The 14,932-nt window shown below is 44.1% G+C and overlaps 1 protein-coding gene across 2 annotated transcripts in view; it reads left to right on the forward strand.

Annotated features, from left to right (window-relative positions):
• The first annotated feature begins 1,855 nt into the window (after positions 1-1,855).
• SLC25A36 (solute carrier family 25 member 36) overlaps positions 1,856-14,932 on the forward strand; it is a 45,799-nt gene continuing 32,722 nt past the window's right edge. Inside the window, exon 1 of one of the 2 annotated variants that reach the window (XM_081006571.1) lies at positions 1,856-2,011. In XM_081006571.1, the coding sequence (XP_080862697.1) occupies positions 1,971-2,011 (41 nt within the window). In that variant the 5' untranslated portion in view covers positions 1,856-1,970. Of the gene's footprint in view, positions 2,012-5,524; positions 5,943-14,932 lie in introns of those variants that run through there. The other variant, XM_081006572.1, reaches the window with a different exon arrangement.

The raw sequence follows: 14,932 nt of genomic DNA on the forward strand, positions 1-14,932 counted from the left end.
AAACCCTATCAGACTGATTTATTTCCCTCTCCTGGCTTCACATTCTGTACCATATGAACACTTCTTTAACTTCATCTCTGAGGTTCTACATGTCCTGTGGTCCCATCGAGGCAGAAATTTGCAGCAGAAGCCCCCCAGTAGGATGAGACAGAGCCCCAAACAAAGGCTTACCACATTTTAACTTCTTCCTATCTAAAGGGGGACATAAGACCATTTAAAGCACCATCTAAACTAAAGAGCCCCTCCCAAGCCCATTTGAAGTACTGGTAAGTTTAGGTTGGCCACTTATGGATCCCCAAACAAGAGGTACATAGTTATGCCAAAACTTGATTATACTGGTTTATATGTAGAGATGCACATAAAAAAAACACATCACCATCATTTAGATAGATTTACAATACAGTGGTACCTCGGGTTAAGAACTTAATTCGTTTCGGAGGTCTGTTCTTAACCTGAAACTGTTCTTAACCTGAAGCACCACTTTAGCTAATGGGGCCTCCTGCTGCCGCCGCGCCGCTGCTGCACGATTTCTGTTCTCATCCTGAAGCAAAGTTCTTAACCTGAGGTAATATTTCTGGGTTAGCAGAGTCTGTAAGCTGAAGTGTCTGTAACCTGAAGCGTATGTAACCCGAGGTACCACTGTACTGTACACCTTGCCATCGTGGGAGAGCCTGTGATCAGGTGATCTGTGTGCCTTAAGGAAGAGGAAGGGGTCCTGGATACAGAGGAGGAAGGGAGAAGCTCACTATGCAAGGCCTGTGTGGTTTGGACATGAAGTGGGGCTGTGCTGCCTACCGGCTTGCGAATGCTGCATGAGCTGAAGCATAAAGGGTTGCTGCTAATAGAAAAAGCAGGGTTGGTGAGAGGGACGGTGGCAGGAGGATTTGCAAAAAAGGCAGAGCCGTCTGGGATCCGGGGAGCTTTGAAGAGCCCGGATTGAAGAGTCCTACGGAAACCCGACTGCGAGGCGCAGCCTTTCTGGAGAGACGTTATGAGAAGCCCGGGTTCCCAAATTTGGTCCTGCTCCTGCCTCTTGGTTCCATCCCCAGTGCCCACTACCCTCTAAAAAAACTTATTCAGAATCGCGGTTTGTACTAGGGAAGAACCACAACAAAATTTGAAACAGTAACAATGAATTGCCCGTTTCTTCAAAATCCAATTAAACCTAGTTTTAAACAAAGTGAATGAACTTGACCCCGTGGTAGCCAGCCGCTTTTCGAAGGCCAATAGTACACCTTCAGCGCCCCCTCTAGGTAATCCCACTGCACCCCTCCTGGCGGCGCTACTGCCCACTTTGGGCACCACTGGCAGTTCGTTATAAAGCAGTTCCATGAGCTCAGCATGGAATTGTATACAATACAGTGGTACCTCGGGTTACATACGCTTCAGGTTACAGACTCCGCTAACCCAGAAATATTACCTCGGGTTAAGAACTTTGCTTCAGGATGAGAACAGAAATCGTGCTCTGGTGGCACGGCGGCAGCGGGAGGCCCCATTAGCTAAAGTGGTGCTTCAGGTTAAGAACAGTTAAGTACGGACCTCCGAAACGAATTAAGTTCTTAACCCGAGGTATCACTGTAGTTGAAAGGGCCCACCAGTGTCATCTAGTCCAACCCCCTGCAATGCAGGATTATTTATTTATTTATTTAGCCCAATGCTGGGCACAAACCCACGAGCCTGCGCGACGGAAAGAAACGGGGGTGGCTGGGCAGATGATCCGTAGGTTATAGCCTGCTATTGCACGCCCCTTTATCCCCACTTCAGCATGGATTCCTCCTTTGGCACGCGCTCGCTCCTCTTCCCGCAGAGACGCGGTTCGCTCCTCGGCCGGCAGGGGGCGGCCGGCAGAGCCCCTCCTTCGGCGCTGCGCCATTGAGCAGCCTGGGAGAAAAGGAAGTGCGCTGCGCCGCCTCGCGTCCTTCCCTTCCCCGGCCTCCCTCCCGTTTTGCTGGGGACGAGAATGAGAGAGAATGAGCCAGAGAGACACCCTGGTGCATCTATTTGCTGGAGGGTAGGTGCGAGCGGGCGGGGGCTGCCGGGGGCGCGCGCGGGAGAGGGAGGAACGTGTGAACGCAGCACCTCTGCCTCTGCAGGAGCGCGAGAGAGATCCGCTCGGGGAGCAAGCGGGCCAGATCGATTTGCTTTGCACAAGGCCTGTCGGGGAGGGAAAAGGCGACTGGCTGGGGGTGTTAAGGGGACTCCCGGAGGGAAGCGGGCCCGCCTGGGGAGAGACCCGAGGCGGCGTTCCGGAGAAAACCTTCCCTTCTGCTTCTCGGTTGGGTTGCGGCAGCCGCGGTGCAAATGGAGTAGGAGCAGCAACTGCTGCAGGGTGGGGTAGGCGCTGAGGCTTGCATTCCTGATCCCTCTGAAATCCGGCAGGGCTGATTTCCTGACAAAACAAGAGACGCTTTGCACAGGCACCCGGCCTGATCCAGCGCCAGAGAGGGGTGGGAAGGTAGCAAAGGAGCAGAATCTCTCGGAATCTCTCGCCTTGTGTTGACTTTGGGCGGAGGAGCCTCTTGCTTCCGTATCTCTCTCTTCTCCCTCCCTCCCCCGCTTTCGCATCCTTAATTGGGAAGGCCGTGACGTCACCTTTTGGGGTTGTATTTTGCGCTTGGGGGGAAAGGGGAGGAGACAGTGGCTCTACACCGGTTGGTTTTGTGTGGGACTTAATTAAGCAACATTCTGCAATCCTGACCACAACTACTCAGAAGCAAGTTATGCTGAAGTTAGTGGGGTTCACCTCCAGACAAGCGGGATTAGGATTGTGCATACAGGTACCCTGAAGACGAAGGTGTCAATATTTGGACTATTTATGTAGGACCCCTTACTTCATGGTAGTACAGGAACAACCGTTTAGGGAAAAAACTGAGCAAATTTTTCAGCGCATGCTGCTGAAAATGTCATAGAATCGTAGAGTTGGAAGGATTATTTTTTGTTTGTTTCAGATTATATTATGTGGCTTTCAGCTTTAAAAACCCACATCAGGGGTGTGGAACCTCAGGCCTGGGGGCTGGGAGGCAAATGTGGCCCTCCTGGTCTCTATATGATTCTCCCCTCTGGATTCTCTGCAGGCCAACCCCCCCCCCTTAAGCCACCCTGCTTCCTAACACTCATGTTTTTGCATGGTTTAAAACATGTCTTTTACCTCTGACAATGCTGCTTAGGTCACTGGATGGTAGATAAAGAGGAGTTCAAAATGCATGTGTGTAGAAACTTGCCTACTGTATAAAGGGGGAATTTACATTCATTCTTTATTATTTGTGTACTGCCCTTCATCCAAAGATCACAGGGCAGTTCACCACATAAATTCATCATTCATCGGGTTTTACATATGTGGCAAGGAATGTGGCCCTCAAGCTCAAAAATAATAATTACCTATTCCTGGGCTAGACCCAACTTTTATACCTATTCAGTTTAGTTTCTCTTCTATACTGTGGCCTGTTTATTTTGTGTTTCTAATTCTGCCAATTGATTCATGTAATGTGGTCATCTGCTACCCTCCCCCCCCCCCCCAATTATCCTAAGGACACTTTTCTATATCCAGAGCCTCTGCTTTTCTATTCAGGAATAAAGCCCTCTTGATTCAACGGGGTTTGATTTTGTGTAAATGTGCATAGAGCTGGAATAATATAAGTTTTATGAACAAGGAAAGGATTTTCTTCATGAGATGTTGCTCTTGAATAAGCCAGATTCCATTAATTTATTTATTTTTATTTGTTTGTTTATTAAATTTGTATACTGTCCCTAATCCGTAGATCTCAGGGCAGTTCACAACATAAAAATACCAGATAGAAGCACAAATGTGTCTGACTTAAAAGAATTTCCATTCTCATAATTACTGGATTCATTTGGGTTCAGCTAATTGATAGGCCAAAAGGACACAAGAATGTGTTGGGTGTGAAGCTGAAGCCAAAGGAGGGGGAAGGCAATTGAAATGTTAATGTAATCTTATACATGTCTAAAATATACTGAATTCAGTGGGGCTGACTCCCAGGTAAGAATTGTAGCCTAGCAATGCAATCCCAACACCCATGTTGGTGGCTGAAGGAGGGGCGTAGAGTGACACCTATGTTATTTTTATGATGATTGTGAAATCCCACTCAACACTAATCACGCTTTTGGAGTGTTAACGGGGGAATCCTATTTCTCCAATACCAGGGGCCAAAAAACTTGCTTAAAGTACAATAAAAGATCCTGTGGCCCAGTAAGAATTACTAAATATTGCATGAAAGAAGCAAGTAGTTTGGAAAATGCCCTAAGAGCAGGGGTTGCCTGGCTGATGAACACTATTGGGGCAGGAAGCTTAAAATGGTGGGGAAATTATAACTCTCTAAAAGGGAATGTAACCTTCCCCCACCACGCTCGCCTTTAGTATTTATCAAACACTTGCATGATCTGACAGAAGTAGGCAGAACAGTAAGCTGGAGAAGGGTACCATTTAAGACCTCCAAGTCTTAAAAATCTGATCTTGGGTTTGAGGGAACCAATCTGCAACTTGTTTATTAAATTCACACCTAGCCCTCCCTCCCTCCCGCGGTAGCCCAGGGCAGTAAAAAAAAAGTGACAAAATAAAAACGCATTAAAAGAAATTCCAATATAAATGCTGACTGGTGTTAAATAAGCAGCCCCCCCCACCCCGGGACAAAAAACCCAACAAAACAACCCTGTTTGCTTGCAGATCCTCCCCTAGGCAGATGGAATTGGCTTTGGAGTGAAACCTCTGACTTAAGGAGCATAAATCCTGTAAAGCCTAGGAACGATTTGAACAAGGCTCACTTCCTTTCCCTTTCCCTCTGGCCCAAGAGGACAGGCAGTCGAGTTGCAAAAGACCGGCGGCGTGCACAGCCCGTGCGTCCGTCCCCCTTTACCTGCAAGAGCCAAAGGTGGAGAGATAGCGCTCTAATCCGGGCAGATAACGCTTGTGAGCCTTTTCCTTGCTGCGGAATCCGTGTGAACCGCACGTCTCAGCGCTCAGTATTGGGGGGGGGGGCCGGGTAGCAGCTCCTGAAAAGTCCAACGGGCATTGCTTGCTCCCAAGTAAGCACGGGCATAGGATCTGGCCCGGATTTAGGTTTGATGAGCTACTGGGGCCCTTTATATGTGCAGCTGTACTTTGTCAGCAACAAATTGTCGCTGTTTTTTGTGCTGAATATATGCTATATGATAATTTATGGACCTAATAGGGAACTAAAGCCCTTTGCACATTACAAAATATGTATTTTATCAAAGTAATTGTTGAAATGAAATACAATTAAGAAGTATATTAATAGTGAAATACAATTAAATTTGGGGGGGGGGCCAAGAGAGTGGGGCCCTAAGCTACAGCTTGTTTTAGCACGCTGTCTCCCTCCACCAGAGCTTTTGCAAATGCATCGGGTTCCTCCTCTTCCTCCTCCTCCTCCTCCTCCTCCGCCTCCTTCCCTTCCATTGATGCGCTGGCTGCGCTGAGCGCCTCCGATCACGTGCGCAAAGCCTGATTAAAGCTTGGGCCGGCGACGTCACGTCGCCCGCGAGCCAATGGCGGCGTCTGTTTATATTGGGCCTCGTTTCGCGTTGGAAGAAGCGAGCGGGCCTGGCCGTTCGGTGCCTTGGAAGCTGCCTGTCGCTGCGTATCCCCGGCTGGGCGAGGAGGCGGAAGGAGGCGGCGGCGGGGTGGCGAGTTCTCTGGGGCTGAGGCGCTGAGGCAGGAGGAACCGTTTGGGAGAGGGTCGTGTGGGGGCCCCTGAGCGCGGCAGGGCCAAGGCTGCTCCCTCCCGGACTGCCTTCCTCTCCGAGGTCGATGGCAGTGCTCCTGGCCCCGCGTCCTCCTCTCTCCTCAGGCTGCCCAGGAGCGCCGGGCGGAGGCTGATCCTCTCGCCGCCTTCCCCTCGAGTGTCTTCCTGGGACGAGCATGAGAAGATGAACCAGAAAGACACTTTCGTGCACCTGTTTGCTGGAGGGTAGGTGGGATTTGTCACTGGCCTTTTGCCCTTCTCCTCCTCCTCCTCCCCTTTTTCTCTCCCTCGTTCCCTTTCTATCGTTTCTTCACAACTCATACCTTCTCCCTCAGCATCCAAGTGCTGAGGGAAAACGAAACTTATTTGGTTGGGGTGACTGAGGAAATGTTAGTTCTTCTGCCTAGAATGTGCAGAACGGGATAGAGGAGACTCGTCTCTGGCGCCGGGAGACAGAACTGCTGTTTTATTGGGTTGATTTTGGCCTGCTTATTTAGATAATCTTTATGCATCACCAGTGGCGACTAAGTCAGCATTTCTAATAAATAGTTACAAGTGGGACTTGCAGGAAAATGTTGTCACGTATCTCCAGAATACAGTCCTCTATAGTGTTGGGAAGGGAGTGTTTTGGGTCTGATTACAATCTCCCTTCTCCAAAATACCTCCTATAATTTAAGGCTTTAACCATTTTCTTCTAAATTCTTTTGTCTCCCTGCTCAATTTTGACATTATGTAAGATGTGGCAACTCACCCATCATTGTGAGGCTGCGTTTGGGATTTTAAATTTGAAAATGTGTTCATGTCCCTAGGAAGTTTTCTGGGTATGTAGAAACTGCTGGGGTGGTTTTTTTTTGGGGGGGGGGTTGTTTCCAGAGTGATAGGTGTTCAGCCACCCAAATTTGCTGTGTTGGAGGGAACTGTAATCCTAGCAGAGCAGTGACATAAAAGTAGTAGCTTTTATTTTGATAAGGGAAAGGGAGGGATCAAGCATACTTCACATTGCCTGACACAGTGTTCTTCTTTCTAGATTGGCTTCATGGCATCTTGGAATAAATTTACTGTAATACTGTTGTCTTCTACATAACTAGTAAATAGGCCAGTCATACATACCTGGAATAAACCCATTAAACTCAAGGTGACATACTTCTGAGTAGGCATACATAGGATTATACTGTTAGGCAGCAATCCTGTGTATACATACATATCCTGGATATATATAGGAATAAGCCTCATTGAATACGTCTGCACCTTTTTTAAAGGATCCTTACTTTTTAAGGATTAGTTTGTAAGTATCTTGCTGACATTATTTTTCAAATAAATAAAGGCTTTGTGTTTTATTGTGTACTAAAAAAGCAGATATTTAAGTTGCTTTAAAGATAGGCCTTCTTGTATCCATAAGTAACTTTAGGGGTAGAGTTCAGGAGCTAACCTACAAAAGAATCTACTGTGACTGAATCTTGAAGGCAATGGGATGAATATGTATGGTTTTATGTCAATGTGGTAGGACTTGTTAGTTGTAAATGGAAACACTAGCCTTAACTCTCTGGAAAACTGCTTTGTGTTGGGTGAATGACACTGTGCTGTGTGGTCTGTTTCTCCAGGCAGCTCTGAGTAGCAGGAGACCAATGTTATCTCATCTACTTTCTTGGGAAACACATTTGTTGTCCCTGTCCTTTTTCTGATAAGAGAAAATAGTATCTTAGCCTTCCTTTTCTGAATGGTCACAGGTTTTACTATTCATCTCTTTTATTGTGCTGCTTTTGAACAGACCAACTACAAATATTTCTTCCTATTCTGTCTCCTCCACAAATGCACAATTTTCTACACCCCTTTTGTTTTGTGTGTGGATGAAAACCAGTGTTGTATAACTAGATAACGGGTTCAGAGACACATGACACTTGCTTGAAGCTAGTAATTTTCCACTTTTTTTGGAAGGTGGCTGAGCTAGAATCTGTTTTCTGCTTCAAGGTCCCATGGAATTGGCCAAAGTTCATATTGTGTAGAAGATACGGTAGAGACCTTGAGATTCTTTTTCTAGGAGTAGCAGCTGAACGTTTATCCCCAAACCCTGGATTGGCAGAGCTGCAAAATATGCATGTAGTCCAATGCATAGCAGAGTGAAAGTAACTCAGGGTCATCCGTCTCAACTATTTTTGTTACCTAGCTGCTGGGGAATGCTCTCTGGCATCATTTCTCGAGTGGCATGCTTCTCTCTCCCATTTTATCTTGACTACCGAATACACATAGCAGCTGTATTTCACTTGTATTGATCATTACCCTTGACTATACAGTATATATTTGAGATAGACAAAGGAGTTGATAATACCAAAACAGCAACATCAAAGGGAAACATTGTTTTTTTTCAAATCATATTGGCTTGTAAATATGTTAATTGGATAGTTTCTAACTTTGCTTGGGTGGTGCTGGTCTTTTGAAGCTTGTTTCAGGGAATTATGGAGAAAGCTCCATTTTGCAGCGTATTCTCAGAAAACCTTACTTATTGCAAATATTTTTCTGACAACTTGTTCCCAATCTTGCAGTCACTTTCTCTCCTTTCTGCTATCCCAAGCTTTCTTGTCAAGGGAAAGGAGAAGAAGAAATGGCTGTAGGAAAGACTACCTTGTTCTTGTTTCCCCCTTGCAACAACACCGACTCCCTTTCTTTTTCCTGGTGAGCCTGGGAAGCTTTCTTCCCTCACCCGTTTTCTTTGCCCAAAACTTAACTTTCAGTAGCAGCAATGGCAGGGAATGTACAATAAAGGAAGGGTGGAATTTGAGCATCCATAGGTCCTAAATGACTTACAAATAGATCCCTCCCCCGGCAATAGATATCACTAAGCTAAAAGTGGTAGTTTACTAGGACTTATTTCTTCATTTGTAATATATTTATTACATTTATATTTTATTATTTATTTATTTCATAAACGCTTATTGATTGCAAAAACCCCCCCTCAAAGTGGTATATCCTACCTTCCCACTAAGGAGCTCAAGGCTGCTTTCATGGTTCCCTCTCCCCTCTTATGATTTTACAACAACCCTGTGACACAGGTTAGATTGAGAGCTTAGGTCACCAGTTGAATCTAGGTCCTTGCAGTCCTAGTCAGACACTCTTGAGCGCTACACCACACTGCCTGGTGGCATGCATGCTCTCACTCACTGGATCATCACCTTGTTGTGGTGAGTGGGCTTGCACGTTCCTATGACCCTTGTCAGTGAAGCCATTGGGAGTCTCGTACTCTCAGCAGGGTCACCCAAGGCGGTAAGGTCAAAGGTGAGGAGCTGGACAAGGAATGATCCAAGAAGTCCTCAACTGCAGAACAGGCAGAAGATAACAAGTGGTATGTTACAACGGCTGTGAAGGTGGGTGAAGACTGCAACAGATAAGAATCTACCAGTCGTCATGATACTCATGCATAGAGCCTTACTGCGAAGACTCTGCATTGGTCATCATGCACTGATCTACACACATAAAACAAATTCATGCACAGGTGTCTTCCAAAAACCCATCCCAAACCCAAACAAGTCCCATGGCGATCGGCAAATGGTAATGGGGGCAGGACCGTGAAATTTGAAAGCCTTTAGTAATGAACCGGCACATGGGCAGTGGATATAGATTCAGTTGCTCTGATTCAAGGAATGCGGCAGTTGAGTAGCTCGGCAGCTGTATCCCATGATTGAGCAGTCCTATTTAGGATCTACCCTGCTCACCCTGAATAGGGGGAGGGGCTAGAAAACATATCCTAAACATAGTCTGCCTCCCTTTTCCCCTGACCGCATCCAGTGGGGTCACCACCCTGTGGTCGTAAAAGACAGTTGAACTTTGGAACATGGAATATACGAACTTTGTTGGATAACACAGATAATGAACGTCTTGAACGCAGGACTGCCATCATTGCAAGAGAATTGTGACTTTTTAACATCGATATTGCAGTACTTCAAGAAACTCGAAGAGCAGGTGAGGGACAACTGAAGGAAGAAAAAGGAGGCTACACCTTCTGGAAATGTCTACCTGAGCAAGTAGGCTTTGCTATCAAAAACGATCTTTTGAAACTCTTGTCAGAAGTCCCTACTGGCATTAATGAACAACTTTCAACCCTCCGAATAAAACTTGCCAAAAACCAACAGGCTACTATTATAAGCGCTTATGCACAAACACTGGATGCCGATAAAGACATTAAATAATTTTTTTACTCTTAGCTGGATACCATCCTATCAGAGGCGCCTGAGGTATCCTCTGGAGTGATTTTAATGCAAGAGTTGGGTGAGATTTTGATCTGTGGCCTGGGACTATTGGGAAAGAAGGAATTGGCAACAACAACCAGAATGGAGGCTTACTTTTGACTATGTGCAGTGCACAATCTTGATATTACCGAAACACTCTTTCGACAAAAAATAAATTGAAAACATATGGAGGCACCCTCAATCGAAGCACTGGCGCCTCTTAGACTATGTAATTGTCTGAGCTGAAGATCACCGTGATGTCCTCCTTCCCAGAGCTATGATGAGTGCTGATGATTGCTGGACAGATCACCGATTAATACATTCCATGATGGCTATCAAGATTATACCTCAACGCAGGCTTCAAGGAAGGAAACCAAGGCGCAAAAGAACACTCAAGCCCTGCAAGATCCTATTAAGCGGGATTGCTTCCAAATGACTCTTAAAGACAGTCTGCTTTCGGAGTTCCCTGACGACATCAAGGAACACTGGATCAAGCTAAAAACATCCATTATTGCAGCCTGTGAAAAAACTATTGGGTACCAAACCAAGAAACACCAGGACTGGTTTGATGAGAATGATAGTAAGATTGAATGTGTTATTGACAAGAAAAGGAAGGCCTTTCAGTTCTTGCAAAGAGAGAGAAATGGTGCTGCTAAGAAAAAAACCTATGCCAACACTAAGGCTGAGGTACAAAGAAGAACCAGAGAACTAAAGAACACCTGGTGGATAAAAAAAAGTTAGAGAGATCCAGCACTTAGCTGACACTCATGATGCACAGAGTTTCTTTAAAGCCACAAAGACCATCTATGGGCCAATAAATCATGGTATATGCCCCCTATGCTCAACAGATGGTACCACACTTCTAAAAGGTAAAGAAGCTACAGTATTGCACTGCGCTGGAAAGAACATTACCAGCATCTCCTCTCACAAATTCCACAAATAAAAATAGGAAATGAGCTTGCAGTATCTCTAATGGGAGAGTTGTGTACAGCTGTTAACCATATGCAAAACAGCAAAGCCAGTGGACCTGATGGGGTACCTGCCGAAGTCTTCAAAGTGGGCGGAATTGAACTTACACAATAACTTCACAAGCTCATCGAAAAAATCTGGGAGAAGAGATCCCAGCAGACTTTAGGGATGCCAAAATTATTAATCTCTTTTTAAAAGGTGATAGAATCCACTGCGTCAAGACATCTCTTTATTAGCTGCGGCTGGCAAAATTCTTGCAAGGATCTTAGCAAACCGTCTCCTAACAATATCTGAGGCTACCCTTTCTGAATCCCAAAATGTTTTTTTACCTTCTAGGGGGACAGTGGATATGATTTTTACTGCTCAACAGCTTCAAGAAAAATGCAGAAAGCAAAACCAACTCCCAAATATGGCGTTTATTGACCTGACTAGGGCCTTCAACACTGTAAATTTTAATGTCCTGTGGACTGTCCTCCTGAAAATTGGCTGCCCAGATAAATTTGTGAACATCCTTCAGCTCCTCCATAATATGACAGCAACAATAGCAGATAACAATGGCTCTCAAAGTGAACCATGTACAGTGGGATCAAGTATTAAACAGGGTTGTGTTATCACCCCAACTCTATTTTCATTGCCATGATTCTGCACTTTGTTGAAGGGAAACACCCCACTGGAGCGTAATGCTGGTGGTCAACAAAAGTGGTTTAAAGACTCTCTCAAGGCAAATTTTAAAAATGTAGTATAAACACAGAGAATTGGGAAGCAATGGCTTGTGAGCGCTCCAATTGGAGAACAGCCTTTACCAAAGGTGTCATGGACTTTGAAGACACTCAAACTCAGGATGCAAGGGAGAAACGTGCTAAGAGGAAGGCACACTTGGCAAATCCACACCGTGATCAACTCCCGCCCAGAAACCTATGTCCTCACTGTGAAAGGATGTGTGGATCCAGAACTGGCCTCCACGGTCACTTACGAACTCACTGTTAAGACCGTGTTCATGAAAGACAAACTTACTTGGCTACAAATGATCACTGAAGAAGAAAGAAGGCATGTGTGCTGCTTGAGCTGTGAGTTAAATGTGTATAGGATTATACAACAAAAGTAACATTAAGAAATAGTTTGTAGTGGTCACATTGCAAAACATTTCTCTTTTCAGCACGGTGGTATTACGCAAAGGTTGAACGTTGTGATGTTGCCGTGCTCTGTATATGTGACTTCCTCTCCTTCTCAGAATATAACTGTTCACTATAAACCACTTTTTCAGGTGTGTGAAGTCAAACTGAAGGCATCTTAAGCCTTAGATTTAGACTTGAGGCATATTTTCCTAGAAGGGAAACTTATGATAGAGCAGGCCTGAGGTATAATGGCTTCAGACTTCTGGAGAAATCAAATTGTGCCCATCCACCATCGGAATACGGCTCTGTTGGTGGAACAGATTCCTCTTCTCTACTGCAGATGTTCTACCAATATCTGTTCTAGGGGGTTGAGGGACTCTCTTCAGTAGATTTGGGCTGCTTGGGGAACTGCAGTGGAGAAGGGACAAAAGGGGAAGTCCATCATGTGACATTAGAAGTCACCCTTCATTTAAAGCAGATAGATAAAAGTGTTTCTAGGACTGGAAAGCTGTGTTGCGGGGGGAAGGGGACCTTTATCTTCTAAATGCCTGTCTCTTTTTTTTTTTTAACTATCTTGACAACAGTAGGCTTCTTCCTGTGTTGCTGTACAAATATGGTTTTTGCCTGGGCTTTCAGCAGCTTGTATGGCTAATCATTTACTTGAGGATTTCTGAAGCTTGACGGTTGCCTGGATGTAGTAAATTTCTTACAGCCCATTACTATGGTCTGTTGCAGGAGGTTGAAAGTGAGCTTGGATGCAAGCAGTTTCTGCCAATAATGTCCAGAGCCTGACACCTGGATTGTTTCATTATTGTAGCAATATAGTATGTGTTGTGGAAAGTTTTCCTTGAGTTGGATGTGAGCAAAGAGGGACTCCTATAAGAATATTGAGTTCTGTGTTCAATTCTTCATAAATGTCAACAGTGTCTCCCCTCCCCTCTGTATCTGTGCAAGTCTGCAATTAAAAAACCCCCGTCAGTATTAAGACTCAAATCCTGATACCAAATTCCATCATTTATAGTTCCTTCCTAAAAATGATACTATTATTCCAACTATGAATCTGTTTTTGACTTGGTTTTGTGGCTCTCATACCACAGCTATCCAATTAAAGAAATAATGCCTCTTAAGATAGTGCTTGCCACCTGCAGGTTTTAGAAATACGTATGTTCAAAATAAAGTTTTTACAGCTCTTCTTTAGGTCTGTCTGTTAACTTTGCTTTATAGGTAACTATTACCTTAACTGTCACAATAAGATTCTTGTTAGAGTTGGACTTTCCTTCCAGGGTCATTTGAGGTTGATGAAAAACCTGATATGGTTTCTGAAAATTAGAAATGCAGTTTTGCTTAATATTGGTGTTGGCTCAGATTATTTGAGTCATTGCTAACTTCTCAGAAAAACACAGTTTGTCTTGAAAATAGTACCAAAGCTTTGACTGTTCTTACTTTACTTATATTAGGATTTTTAAAAAAATGAATGTCATTTTGAACCTTACCTTTCCTGCCAAGTATCAGCAAACTTAGTCCTCATATGTTTCACCATCTGCGTCTCTAAATGATGCACTGGTGCCATGTCTTGAGCCATTGATGTGGATAGCATTTTTTTTTAATCAACAAATTCCTCTATGAGGAGGGTTTACTTTTATAGCTCCAACCAATAATGGAATCTCCATGTTCATAACACTATGAAGTTTCAGGGCAAACAGAGTGGTTATCTCTTCCTTGATGTTCATTGTGCTAGTTGTCTGGTGGCATCTCACTGATCGCTCGCAGAAATAGCTCTCATTTCATTAAAACTTTAGCCTGATCCAGGAAAGCAACTCACATTTTTATGTCCATGTAAACTAACCAATAGATGAATACTCCTCTCATAGATCCAGCAATAGCTTGGTAGTTTTTTGTTTCATTTATGAATCACTTCCCAAGGAGCATCCTGAATCGATTCAACACATAATAACACACCTTTAAAACAATTACATTTTTTTTTTAAAAAAATGATTAATATAGTTTAAAGCAACAGCGCACACATAAAATCAATTTAGTTCCAAAGACAGATACCAAATGCTATATGTATTTTAAAAGGTTTGTTGAAAGAGGAACATCTATAGCACATTCTGGAAAAAACATACAGAAGGCTTCTGATATCCGGTGGGAGGGAGTTCCGAAGGGTAGTTGCCACCATACTAAAGTGCTTAGAGAGGAAGCAAGGCAGTGAGCGGTGCTCAGTTGTCAGATAATGTATTGAAATATTACGTAGTTGTCAATGGGTGAAATGCAAATATTTTGCACCAGGTCCTATAGGTGTAATTTAGATGTGTTGACATCTTAAACTGTGCACAGAAGTGGACTGCCAACCAGAATATATATATTTTGGTACCAGCAAAATGTGTGTATTTGGCCTGAATTGCCTACACTCAGCCTTGTTGCTGCATTCTGTGGTTGTTGCAGCTTCCAAACAATCTGAAAGGGAAGCCCCGCTTTCAGAAGCTCATATATTTTAGAGCTGCTTTGAGTGTTACACAAAACATGGGAAGGAGAGCTAATATAAGAGTAGTTTGTATGTTTCAACTCTACAATTCCATGATTCTGTGATTCTTTGATTTCTTTTCACTTGATACACAAAATACATAAAATGGAGGCAAAGGTTGATGACTACTCTCCCTTCATTTTTGTATACTCATTAATTTTTTAAATAAACTATCTGTCCCACTCACAGTAATTAGCCCTGAACCTGGCTGATTATTGACAGGCTAAATAATGGAGACAATGTGTATGCACACACATAGATTGTAAAGCACTCTGTAAAAGAGCTGTAAAGCAGAGAATAGGATGAAGTGCATCCAATGACTCTTTTTATGCATAAATGCATAACTGATCTTTTAAGTTTCAGCTCTGCAAACTGACCTTGAAATGT

This window comes from Podarcis pityusensis, assembly GCF_964106645.2.
Source record: "Podarcis pityusensis genome assembly, chromosome: 5".
In the NCBI taxonomy this organism is placed as follows: domain Eukaryota; kingdom Metazoa; phylum Chordata; class Lepidosauria; order Squamata; family Lacertidae; genus Podarcis; species Podarcis pityusensis.